Below are 14560 nucleotides of genomic sequence, written 5' to 3' on the forward strand. Positions count from 1 at the left end.
ATTCATACAGTATACTGCCTTATACACTTCATACAGTATTCCCTGACCCATGGCAGATATACTGTATACTGCCTTATACACATCATGCAGTATTCCCTGCTCCATGACAGATATACAGTATAATACCTAACACACATCATGCATTACTCCCTGACCCATGTGTTATTGATATTTCATTGGATTATTGTTGTTTTTTTTAGTTTTTAATCAATATGTTTTTTACAATGTCATCGCAAGTGGAAATCTGTTTTGTAATCCTACCCAGGAGCAGTTGGACTGTTTGAAAACTGATGAAATGAATCAACTTTCCAGCAAATATGATCTTTTTGAGGCAAAAGCTTCTTTAACCAAGCAAGAAATATTTTGGTCCAGTATTTGGTGGAATGTTTTGGATAAAAGTGTTTTGGTTTCGATCATTAAGTCTGTCTCAGACTCTGACATAAAAGTAAAGAAATTAAAATTAAAATACAAGATTGAATTTGAGTGAAGAAAGCTGGAACATCAGAAAGATAAAGAAGAAAAACAAATGTAGTTGAAGTTACAGAAAGAATAAAAACATAGGCAGCTATAAATGACGGAAAGAAGAAAAACAAACGTTATTGGAGAAAAAGGAAAGAGAAACAAATGCAGCTACAAGTGAAGAAAGAGAAGAGAGACAAATGCAGTTAAAGAAAGAACAAATGGAATTAAAGAAAGAACAAGCGCAGTTACAGAAAGAGCAAATGCATCAACAATTGGAGAATGAGGAGAGAAAGAAACATTAAAATGCAAAGACAGAAGGAAGAGAGGGGAATATCAATATAGAATAAAAGAAATAGAGCTGGCAAGTGAAATGCGCGTTCCGACTTCACTTGCAAATTCAAGTTTTGATGTTACTAAGAATTTTAGGTTAGTGTCCCATTTTAGTGAAAAACTAGACAAATATTTTCCATATTGGGCTCAATTATTACAGTGTGAACTTTGTTGGCAAAACCCTATATATTTATTCAGTTCAGACAGTGCCGACTATGATCAGGTTAAGGAATGCATCTTAAAGGGTTATGATTTTGTCTCTGAGGTTTAGCAACAAAAATGCAGGAACTATAAAAAAGAAACTGGACAAACTCATATCTAAATTGCAAGTGAAAAATAGTAGCTATTTAATAGGTGGTGCTTAGTCAGGAATGTTGATCAAGATTACAAAATTCACAGACAACTTGTATTACTTGAAGAGTTCAAGAACTGGGTCCATAGTGACATTAAGACTCATTTGGATGAGCATAAGATCGAAACCTTGGAAAATGCTGCTCGTGTTTCTGACGAGTATTATTTATTTCGTAAAGTTCCTTTTTTAAGTAAGTCTTCCACTCAGCAGTCTTCTGGTACAAAAACGTATTCATTTTTATACAAGCCATTCTAAGTTTGAACCTGGCAAAACTGTTAAAAATCAAGTTTCTGATAAGAATGATCAGAAATCCTTATATCTTCCTACGTGAACCTATTGCAAGAAGAAAGGACACGTTATTCCTGACTGCTACAAACTGACAAATAAGCGTCAGAATCAAGACGAACCTATTCCAAATGCCTTTGTTTCTAAGAGGTCATAGTCACGGTCATATATGGAAAGCAATACACTTGTTGGGTCTAATAAACCCCAGTCTGCTTTTCTTATTAAGAATTATGAACCATTCATGTCAGAGGATTCTATATCACTCTTGGGTGATTCAGCCAATCCCATCCCTATTAAACGTTTAAGGGACACACGGGCTTCTCAGAGTCGTTTATTATCAGGTACTTTCTTTTTTTCTGAGAAGTATTCTTCCAACGAGAATGTTCTTATTCAGGGAGTAGAGTGCGGCTTTGCTAATGTTCCTCGCCATTGTGTAAATTCGTCATCAGACTTAGCCTTAGGACTCGTGACAGTAGGAACAGTGTACGCTTTACCTGTTCAGGGCATTAAGTTAGTACTAGGCAATGGCCTAGTTGGATATAAGGTTGCGGTCAATCCACTTGTAACTGACAAGCCTTGTTTAGATCAGAAGGTGGATCCTATTGGAAATAATTCCTTGAGTAATAGCCTTGTTTGGATCAGAAATTCGATCTTATTGAACAAGAATTTCCTGATTTATTCGCAGCTTGTGCAGTTATCAGAGCTATGGCAAAGAAAGCTCTTGAAAATGATGTTGATCAGGAAAGTGTTCCTTTAGCTGACACATGTTTTGGTCAAGCTTCTGATGAGGTCACTTTCACTCCTTCTTTGGATCAATCAAAGGATCACAGTGATCTTGAACTGCTCATTCTCTTTATTCTAATCAGGGTGACAAAAAACAATCACTTATTGTCAAACAGGACAAAATCCTGGGATCTCATGTGTTTCAAAAAGCCATTAGTGAAACTTAAGTCACAGAAGCACCTGTCTGTTATTTCGTTAAAAATGGGATTCTTTAAAGAAAATGGAAACATCCTGAGGTACCTGCTGATGAAGAATGGCCAGTGAACTGTCAAATTGTAGTTCCAAAATCATACAGACAGGAAATACCAAGTCTGGCCCATAAAATTCCTTTGGCTGGTCATTTAGGGATTAATAAGACGTATCACAATATGTTGAATCACTTCTACTAGCCAAAAATCAAAAGCTATGTTTGTAAATACTGTAGACTTTGTCATACTTGTCAAATGGTAAGCAAACTCAATCAGAAGATACCTATGGTTGATCTGCAACCTATTCCTACATTTGACGAACCATTTAGCAGAATTATGGTAGACAATGTCAGTCCCTTACCTAAGACCAAGTCAGGTGCTGATCCGTGTTGACCACAATGTGTGCGTCAACAAGATTTCCAGAGGCAATTCCTTTGACGAATATTAAAACTAAAACAATAGTAAAAGCTTTGATGAAGTTTGTTTTTACTCAATTTGGCCTTCCCAAATCTGTCCAAAATGATCATTGGTCAAATTTTATGTCTGGAAATTTCCCGCAATTTCTGTACAAATTAGGCGTACAACAATTTAAATCTTCTGCCTATCACCCTGAGAGCCAAGAGGCTTTAGAAGGATTTCACCAAACTTTGAAAAATATAATTCGGTCATATTGTTTCTATAAAGGCAAAGATTGGTGTAAAGGCATTCATTTACGTTTCTTTGCTGTTACAGAATCGGTTCAAGAATCTTCAGAATTCAGTCACTTTGAACTAGATTTTGGTAATACTTTGTGTGGACCACTGAAGTTGTTAAATGAGAAACTTCTTTCTGATGAAGACACTGGAATTAATCTTCTTGATTATGTTTCCAATTTTAAGCACAAGTTGTAAAATATTTGTGAGGTTGTAAGAACTAACTTGCACTCTATTCAGTCCAAAATGAAATCAAAGTATGATAAGAATATAAAGGATAAGAGTTTTCAGCCTGGTGATAGAGTTCTGGCTCTCTTGCTCTTCTCACAAAATCCTCTTCAGGTCAAGTAGCATGGTCCTCGCACAGTTGAAAAGAAATTAATTGATTTAAATTATATCATACACACTCATGGGAGGCGTAAACAAAAGCAACTTTGCCACAAAAATATGTTAAAGGTGCACGTTGAGAGAGAGAGAGAGAGATTAATCATGCAATTAGTTCAGTTGTACCTGTCATTCACTCAGGATTTAAGTGAAGGGATGCAATCAGACTCTACTGATTTTGAAGTGACAATTCTTCAGAACTCAAAAATTATGAATGATCTGGAAAAGAAACGTTCACATTTGCAACAAGAAGAAAGGAATGAACTTAAACAGTTATTACTTGAATACAAGCACTTATTTCCAGACGGACTTACAAGAACAAACACAATTTTTCATGACGGTGAAATTGTAAATTCCACACCCATGAAACAACATCAATACAGGATGAAACCTCTCAAACAGGAATACTTGAAAAAAGAAATTCAGTATTTGCTGGAGAATGATTTCATAAAGCCAAGTAAAGGTGAGTGATGTTCACCATGTATACTTGCTCCGAACACAGATAAAACAGCTCAAGAATGGATGACTAGATTTTATAAGACAGGAAATGCAAAGTATGTTACCTAATTTGACTTTCTGAAAGGAGTTTGGCAAATTCCATTGATGGAAAGAGCAAAATAAATTCTGGCATTCATGCGTTTTATCAATGAAAAGTGATGTCTTTTGAGATGAAAGGTTCGCCAAGTACTTGTCAACATCTACTGAATATGATTTCTTCTGGTCTAGATAATGTTGATGCTTACAAGATGATGTCATCATCTGCAACGACACATGGAAAGAACATTTAGCAACAATTCGTAAATTCTTTGACAGACTCACTGCTGCAAATTTGACAATTAATTTATTCAAAAGTGAGTTTTGCAGTGCTTGTGTAACATTTCTAGGACATATCGTGGGACATGGACAAGTTCAAGGTATAGATGCTAAGGTCAACGCTATCTCTTGATCCCTGTGCCTATCAGTAAAAAGTAACTGATGCCATTTTGTGGTATGGCTGGATACTATTGGAAATTTTGTTCCAATATTTCCATAAGGGCTGAAACCCTGACAAATTTTTTAAGCCAAAAAAAAAAAAAAAACATGTTTCATTGGACATAAAAATGGCAGGAGGCTTTCGATAAGTTAAAAGCCATAATTAAGAGTGCACCAGTTCTTACAGATCCAGATTTCAGCCATTAATTGAAACGGTTGGTGCAAGTGATGTTGGGGTTGGGGCAGTATTGATTTAAGAAGATAATAATGGTGTTGATCATCCGGTATACCTTTTTGTTCTAATAAATAAGCATCAAAGAATGTATTCAACAATCGAGAAGGAATGCTTGGCTTTGATATTGGCATTACAACACTTTAAAGTTTACATTAGTTCAGCTCCTCCAATTATTGTGTTTTGTGATCATAACCCCTTTACTTGCATCAGCAAGCTGAAAAACAAAACTCAGAGATTATTAAGGTGCAAATTGTTATTACAGGAATATAATATGGACGTCAGCACATCAAAGGAAAAGACAATTTAAGTGCACTTTCCCATTTCTACAAATATTATTTCATGTATACCTTTTATCATTCAAAAGATTTCTTCTTCTCTTCTTTTTTTTTATAAAGCACATTTATAATTGACATATGGTAAAAAAGGCTATATTACATAATTTGTTCTTTTTCTTTTATGGGGTAAGTATTGTGTCTATTTAATTTAATTATTTGTTATTTTTTAATATTTTTAAAACTTCTATTGCATGATATTGTAATGGAACTTTGTTTACTGTATTTGATATTATTTAGAATAAAGTTCAGTTTTGACTGATTTTTTATTTTTGACGCAAATGCTGACCTAGTTCGCTACCTTGTTTCCAAATCAGTGGCAACTGTAGTAAGCAACTTATTACCATTTTGTTTTAATTCTTTTTCAGAATATGAATTAAGTCAATGCCATACCTGGACTAGGTGATAATTATCATGTAACAAACTTCCATCTGTTTTGCGTTTCAGCTAGACTGATTCCTAATGTATTGAGATAGCATTGTCAGTCGTACCATAACACTTGAAAAGTCAAGTTGTTGTACGTTGTGTCCAGTTTGGGCTAATTATTTTATTTTCTTCAAATTATTTTGAATTCAAGTGACATTTATTGAAACAAACAGAATTAAAAAAACTGAAATAATATTTTCTATGATTCAACAAAAGACTATCGACACGGCAGCACTTTGCATGTTCCAACAGATGTCATCATCTTCCATTATGGATTTAATCAGGATTCAAACTCAGTTTCATTCCGGACATTTTATTACTAGAACTTATATTGTTTTAATTATTAGATTATGTTTGGTTTCGATTCGTAAAAGCTAAGTTCTTTTCTTCTCATTTTTAACTTGATATTCTAGGGAAATAAATTATTGTTACATTACATTTTGTAAGAGCCAAGACATGTAATACATGGAATATATACACTATACTGCCTTGTATATGCATCAGTATTCTCTGATCTATGGGATCCATACTGTACACTGCCATACATACATCATACATTATTCCTTGATCTATGGGATCCATACAGAATAATGTCTTATATACATCATACATTATTCCGTGATCCATGACTGATATATAGTATACTGCCGTATACACATCATGCAGTATTCCCTGCTCCATAGCAGATATCGCGTATACTGCCTTATACATATCAAACAGTATTCAATGATCAATGAAATTCATATTGTATACTGTTTTATATACATCATACAGAATTCCCTGATCCATGGCATATATGGTATACTGCCTTACACACTACATACAGTATTCCCTGATGTATGGGATCCATACAGTATACTACCATATATACATCATACATTATTCCCTGACCCATGGCAGATGTAGTATACTGCCTTATGCACATCATACAGTATTCCCGGATGAATGGGATCCATACAGTATACTGTCTTATATACATTAAACAGTATCCCCTTACCCATGACAGATATACAGTGTGTCAGATATATCATATAGTATTCCCTGACATATGGGATCCAAACAGTATATTGTCTTGTATACATTATAAAGTATTTCCCGATTCAACGCAAATATACTGTATACTGCCTTATGTATATCATAGAGTATTCCCTGATGCATGAAACCCAAATGGTATAACATAATAATAATATTTATTCTTGCAACAAGTTTGTCTTAAAATGTTTGCAATCAACAAGCAAAATTTTGTAGGATATTTGTAATAATTTCAGTTATCTACATAGAGGTATATCAAGTAATGCAATTTGTATGACAGTAAATAACTTAAAGTAAACGTGGGATAATTAACAACAAAGTGAAACTCATGAGCACGAAAAGGGCATGGGAACACAGTCCTGGGGATGCTGTTATATCTACTTATATTTACCATTACATTGAATATGTTATAGTATACTTCCTGATATTGAAATGCCTTATAATAAATGTAGATGATACATTATTCCTTCATTACAATGATGTAAATGGCAATAACACATTGACTTATAGTGACAGTGTAGGTAGAAACTGGATAGTCATGCAAGACAATTTTGGATACAGAAGGTGTATAGTCACTCATGACTGTTGTGTATACATGAGGTACAGAGTCACTCATAACTGTTTGTGCAGACATGACGGATACAGTCAAAAGTGACTATTTTGTAGACAGGAAGTGAATAAATCATTCGTGACATGTGCAAACATAAGGTGAGTAGTCACTTGCGACTGTTTTGCAGAGAGGAGGTGTATAGACACTCATCACTTATTTGCAGACAGAAGGGGGATACTTAGTTGGGATAGTTTTGTAAACATAATCAGTGTAATCACTCTGGTCGGTTTTGTTGGCAGAGGCCATATAGACAGTCCATTCAGTTACACTGGCTCTCTAAGGGTATAGTCATTGAGGTATTGACAAAGGAGGTATAGTCATTCAAAACCGTTTTGATGGAAGAGAGTTATATTCATTACCGCCAGTTTTGTTGTCAGAAAGGTTATTGTCTTTCAAGATAGTTTTGGTGGCAGAGAGTGTACGGCAAATTTCCATACCATTCGGAGAGGAAAATTAGGAGCATAACGTTTAGAGAAGGGACAATTCACACATAAATTTGACTTTTTTGAAGAAATGTCGATGGATTCAGTTACATGGCAACATATAACTGTGTGTGTTAACTGTTACCTGTAAGAATACATTTTTAAAACTGTTTTCCTAATCCATATTATATCACGGAATAATAGTAACTGTTACATGACAATAATATAAACCACATAATGTATGGCCATGTCTTAACGGTGAGACAAATCATTTCGATGTTCAGTCACTCTTTCAGCAGACACATAAAAAACGATGCGAAATGAAGCATCGCATTAATAAAAAACAGACAGTTACAGTAATAATTACAAAATAAAACCATTGTTGTATGTATTCGCAATATTTATTTGTTGTATGTACTCGAAATATTTAATACCACTTGTTAAAGACTTTTCCAATAAATTCATCATATGTCACAGGGTATTACTAACACTTAACAAGGCACCTGTCTTCGAGTTTTGAGTAGTTGAAATGTATATAAGCTCTTTAATGGTTACTTATTATTGTCATGCTGGTTTCTCACAGAGACAGTATATAAGATTTCTGATTTTAAATCTCTATCTTAAAAGACACAACATTCAACATCATGTTCTTTGAATGTCTTGAACGAAAATGGAGAAAAACACTACTGGTTTATGAAGGCTGTCTTTACCATTTGCAAAAATATTAGAGGGGAAGGAAATATGACAATGTAGTAATTGTCCCTCCGAAGGTCAATGTCACATTGCCAATGGAGGAATGATCAAAGGTAACAGCCACACTGCCAGTGGAGAAATGATCAAAGGTCATTGCCACACTGCCAGTGGGGAAATGATCAAAGACCGTTGTCACACTGCCAGTGGAGAAATGATCAAAGGATGTTGCTACACTGCCAGTGCTGAAATGATCAAAGGCCATTGCCACAGTGCCAATGGAGAAATGATCAAAGGTCTTTGCCACACAACAAATGGAGCAATGATCAAAGGCCATTGCTACACTGCAATGGAGAAATGATAAAATTATGTTGCCACACTGCCAAAGGCCATTGCCACACTGTCAATAGAAAAACGATCAAACGTCATTGCTACACTGCAAAATGGAGAAATGGTCGAAGGATGTTGCCACACTGTCAATGAAGAAATGATCAAAGACCGTTGCCACACTGCCAATGGCAAAATGAACAAAGGCTATTGCTACACTGCCGATGGAGAAATGTTCAAAGGCCATTGCCACACTGACATTGGATAAATAATCTAAGGTCATTGCCACATTGCCCATTGAAAAATGATCAAAGGCCACTACCACACTGCCAATGAAGAAATGATAAAAAGGCATTGCAACACTGCCAATGGATAAATGTTCAAAGTCCATTGTCGCACTGCAGATGGAGAAATGATCAAAGGCCATTGCCACACTGCTAATGGAGAAATGATCACATTGCCTTCATATGATCTGTATGCTGCATTTTCAGGAGAAATTGGCAAGCGCATGTTAGAATATCAATCAAATAGAAATGAAGAATCGGAAGAACATTCTCCGGTTATAGTTCAATCAGTACCTTGAAATTTGTCTCAGGGATATTTCCATGTTTTTAAAGTTTAAGGATGAAACATTGCCTTGACAGTTTATTTTGGATTAAAAACACAATATTTACATAGCTTAAGATCAATATGATTAACAGCTCCTAAATACCTAGAAATTATATATGAAATTTGATAGCAGGGCCATACATGTAAGTATTAGACATTATTTTCAAGTTAGACAAGGTAATATGTATTTTATATGAAGGGATTAAAGAAATATTAAAACCATAAGATGCCTGAATTACCTTTATTTTTGTAAACATGGAAAATGTTCCCCAACAGACTGGGCACATGCAGCTTTACTTGTAAATATATAGATGACACATGTCTGAAATCATACCTTTTACACATAGTATCATTGGATACTTGCCAGCCCATTTGAAGTTTTTACATGTTTATATGTTCAAACAAACATTACAAAACAAAAATATTATATACGGTTGTTGTCTTTCATAGGCAATTTTGTTTTATCTTGTCTTAATTAGTCAAATATTACACCTGTAAAATTTCTGCAATTTTCAACCACACAAAACTCATTGGATCAGCAGGTGTATGTAGGTCAGACACCAAAAAGAATTCATCAAAATAGTTTTCTCTTGAGTAATATTTTGAAATATGGTATTTTTTCACAAGCTCGAACCGTAAAAACCATTATTTTCACAGTGATTTGTGAATAATTTGTCCAATTTTCAATAACTTATTATTTGATATCTAAACTTTGCTGTCTTCAAATCAGTGAGAATGCAGTGATATCATTGTTTTAGATAAATTATTTCAAAACTCGCGACGTTTCTATGAATGTTTATATTAAGTGGCCGGATTTGGTCTTTTATCTTACATCTCACAGCAGATTCAAGAAACAGTGCATTATTTATGGAGAGTACCAAACTATATTTGGCCAGTCAATGGCAAACCCACAGTGAGTATTAAGATAAGAACAACATGCTGGGAACCAGTCCATTTCTGACTTACATAGAAAAGTGAGTTTTTCAAATGAATTCACAGGAAGCATTCAGACACATGTACCGTCCACTAATTTACTTCGTGCTGAAAATTGCATAGTGTTTATATGTGGACATTCCGCTTTAATGATAAATTCACTTTTTCTTTGTTCCAGGTAATTCTGAAGACTTTCTGTGCCTTTTTATCACACGCCCCTAACATTTTTGCATGAAGTAGCATAATCATGAGCCATACCAAGTTGAAATTGTATGTTACTCTTAAAACCAATAGTGCATATTCATTACAGTGTTCTTGGACGGTGCAACAATGAATTTTGGATGTCCTAAATTTGCGATATTTTCATAATAATTCTGACCCTTGTTTTGAGTAATATTACATAGTTCATGAAATAAAGACATATGTGGTATCAGAGATAGAGACGAAACTGGCACTAAGTTGGTTTACAAGAAATATTTATGATTATGTATTTGTTTAAATGGAGAAATACTACAGACCGATTATCTATTGCTTGGCTTATGATGACAATATTCATATTGATATTCACAAAATAATGCCATGAAAATTTTAAATGAATTTGTTTTCATTCTTCAGAATTCTGAAAAATAGTTGAACTTGTAACGTTTTTCCGTCCTTACTAAACATTAACATTTTAATTTTAACACCAGTGTCTCTAGATAAGAATCGTACCTAGAACAGATGACCCGCCATTGCTAATATCTCAGTGATCACAATCACATACATGTTATCAATACGTCTAGTGTCACTGAATCAGTGAGTGATACTCCCGTCAAGTCTCTAACCTCGAAAATATATCTCAGAACAAAAATCAGTTTATTCCAAAGTTCAGTACCTCATTTTCAGTCAACCAATGAGAAGACAGCATTCCATTCTGTGCGGTGACTTGCATATTAAGTAGGTGCAATCATGGCCATGTTGAGCTATAGAGTGGGAAAAATGGCCTATCGTTCCATAAATGTATGCCAGTACGACAAAGTTTTAGTATGCATACAAAGTCGAATGCCTGTCAGATCAAAACATAGGTACCAAAATTATTATGTTACGTGCAGTTTAGCTTACAAGGTCACGTGAAGTTGCGAGAGGAACTGCGCAATCCGGTTTAATTCAAGGTCGTGATTTTTTTCCGAAGCACGTACTTGTCATTCAAATAGTTCTAACCAATCAAATGGAAGCTAAGAGAAGAGAACGTTTTATAAGTTTGCGGAGTTTCAAATGTACGATTTTCAAACTTAATTCTGAGACTGAAGCATGGTCTCACCCTTGTATCTGTTTATCGTCAAGTTCTCACCTCTAAAAGTAGCCACAGCTTACTCCAGGCTGAATGAAGTCAGCTATATCCCCACATCTTCGACGGACCACAAGTTGCATCCATTTTTTTCATGTTCTAAATATTCGTCTTCAGCATCCATACCATATATGGCTACATCCGAAGACTTCCGAATAAACACGTTCCCATTGTTTCCGTATTTCCGTTACAATTACAATTCATCGGAAATTGCAGATTTTTAGTTTTTCTTTTCCCTGAAATCGCGCGACTTGTGATGAGTAATCCGAAATGACGTTATTTTTGTTAATGGGAGGGAGGGGGCAGAAACACAACGGTGACATTATAGAAACATATTATTAAAATAAATAGGCACCACCGATAGAAGTATCTTTTCTTTTGATATGACATGGCACAGAAGTGATTATTTTTTATTAATGACCATGCGTGGAAGTTTTTTTTTTTTATTTTGCCGTCTGTGGGGTAGAGGTATGTTTAAATGGAATAGACCCCACGTCACAAAGACTACTTTACCAACAACTGAGACTCTTAAACACGAAATCAGAATATGCTATCATTTTCATTCAATTGAGAATAAAATCTTTCTTCTAAAACTTATAAACACGTTGACTGGTTCAATGTTACTATGTCACGAGGAAACTTTCATTCAATTTATGCGGATAGGAGATCTTGAGTTCTTAGCTGGAAGTCAAATTAAATTATGTACATGGCTGTAGCGACAACATTAACCTGGTTGCACAAATGTCGGACTTATCCCAATTTACAGAAAGAACTTTTTAATAATAATGGAAATTTTGGTGTAATAGTTCAGATGATCTGAATATTTTTCAAAACGTTTTGAAAACAAAACATAATATTTCATTCATCTAAGAAATATTATGTTTTATTTTAATATTGACTGTGTTCAGTCTTATGTTTTATAGACAAAAAGAGTATTGTCAATACATGCAGTTTTCTAGATAGAATGGGTATAACAATCCAGTCATTTTTTCTAAACAAAATGGGTAGAGTCATTCCAGTTAGTTTTCTATATGGAATGGGTATCGTCACTCTGGTCAGTTTTCTAGACTGACTGAGTATCGTCACTGAGCATAGTTTTGTAGACAGAAATGATACAGTCACTCAGGACTGTTTTGTTGGCAATCCATGGGCAATTAATTCAGAACAATTGTAGTGGCATCTAAGTGGCATAGTTTTACAGGACTGTTTTGTTGGCAGAATGGGACATAGCTACTTACTACCATTCTGTTACACAGATAAGTTTTGTTGGCAGAAAGGGCATAGCCACTTGGGACTGTTCTGTTGACAGAAAGGGCATAGCCACTTGGGACTGGTCTGTTGACAAAAAGGGCATAGCCACTTGGGACTATTATGTTGACAGGAAGAGCATAGTCACTGAGACCGTTTTTTTGAAAGAAAGGGCACTGTCACCTGGGACCGCTATGTAGGTAGAAGATGCAGTCATCTAGGCACATTTGATAGACACAAGTGTAGTCACCTAGCACTATAAATCACTAAATATTGTTTTTATTGGCTGAAGGGTGTAGTTACTCAGGAGTGTTTGAGGGCAGAAGGCATATAATGACTCCAGTCAGTTTGTTGGAATGGGTACAGTAACCCAGGAACATTGTTTGAAGAGAAAGTGGTAATAATTCAGGAGTTATGTTGACAGAAGGAAAATATTCACCCATAACAGTGTATGTTTATGGTGTAGGAACTTCTGTCAATTTTGTTAGAAGTTCAATGGATTGCCATGGAAGACAGTTTTGTGCCTAAATGGAACAGTTTTATTGGTAGCTTACTAGATGATAGTTGAGGTTGTTTCCATTGTAATAATGTAGAAATAAGACAAAATTCCAACAAAACTCTTATACAGTATACTTTATCATTCAGACTTTCAAGTCAACTCACCTTGATTTCAGACCCATCCTCACTGTAATATCTTGGTTTGGCAATAATGTTTAATTGTTCCATGAGTAGTAAGATGTGTTTTTTGTTGTCATGGAAATCTGGATTATTCTTCATTGACCAGACAGCATCTGGAAATTGTAAGAGAATACATATTACATTAACAACTGAGGTACTCATGTATTTGCCTTTTTTAAGACAATTATACAAAAATATTCTTTCAAACAAACTGAAAGCATCCTAAATTGTGTAGCGCATATGTAGACAAATGACTCACATTGTGAAACATCATGAATAAATATAATGTAGTTGGTATTAATGATGGAAAGCCATTGTACACTACTGTGTCCAGTCTCAAGGATGGCTATTTATGGCATGTCGCGTTATGCTACTGTATCCAAAATCAAGGAAGGCTGTTGATGGTATGCCACTGTACACTAGTGTATCCAGACAAGAGGAATGTTCATAATGAATATCCCTGTATGATACGGCACCAAACTAGAGCAATGCTGATAGCATGTCCCTGTAAATTATTTTACCCAAACAAGTGGAATGCTATTGCTGGCATGTCATGGTAATCTACTACACCCAATCTTGAGGAATATTAATGATTGTGTGCCAATGTAAACTAATATACTTTCTTTCTTGAATAAATTCCAGCATTTAATTATCATCATGCTAATTATTGAACCAGCCCAACTCATATATTCACTGGTTGCCTCATATGACTGTAAGGGATGTACTTTGGACCCAATCAATATGACATGGGATGGGTGTGTTTCTGTTAGTAAATATATGGTTAAATGGTGAAACTCTTGATAGTTTCAGAACAGTATGAAGAGGACATTTCAAATGAAAAAGGGATAAACACAGTATAATGTTCAATTTTTGGCAATTTATGGAATAGATGTATGGGTTTAAATTTAGTCAGATGAGTGATTGCATTCATTAGGCAGAGCTATGTCTCATATAACATGTTGGCGATATCTGCGGTTAGGTAATATCTTGTGAAATGTTACTGCAACCTTAAAGAGTGTATCATTCATCTACAAAAAGGAAACTTATATCCCAATGTGTTGGTCCTTCTGGTCACAACTTTAGTAAATTTGCAATAGTAAATGTTTCTGCTTGCTATCTTGCAAGAGTTTTGAGCAAATGTTCCATCTGTATGTAACATAGCATCATGTAGATGCCATATTCATGATAATTATAAAAAATATTCTTTCAAACATACTGAAAGCATCCTAATTTGTGTAGCGCT

The 14560-nt window shown here is 34.9% G+C and overlaps 1 protein-coding gene across 1 annotated transcript in view; it reads right to left on the bottom strand.

Annotated features, from left to right (window-relative positions):
• Positions 1 to 14560, bottom strand: part of LOC149789641 (uncharacterized) — a 64090-nt gene that overhangs the window by 14536 nt on the left and 34994 nt on the right. The window contains exon 6 of the mRNA XM_089973078.1: positions 13303 to 13430. Coding sequence (XP_089829204.1) covers positions 13303 to 13430 — 128 coding nt within the window. The remainder of the gene's footprint in view (positions 1 to 13302; positions 13431 to 14560) is intronic.

The sequence above is a fragment of the Sinohyriopsis cumingii genome, chromosome 10 (genome assembly GCF_028554795.1).
Source record: "Sinohyriopsis cumingii isolate HCF-2022 chromosome 10, ASM2855479v2, whole genome shotgun sequence".
In the NCBI taxonomy this organism is placed as follows: Eukaryota; Metazoa; Mollusca; class Bivalvia; order Unionida; family Unionidae; genus Sinohyriopsis; species Sinohyriopsis cumingii.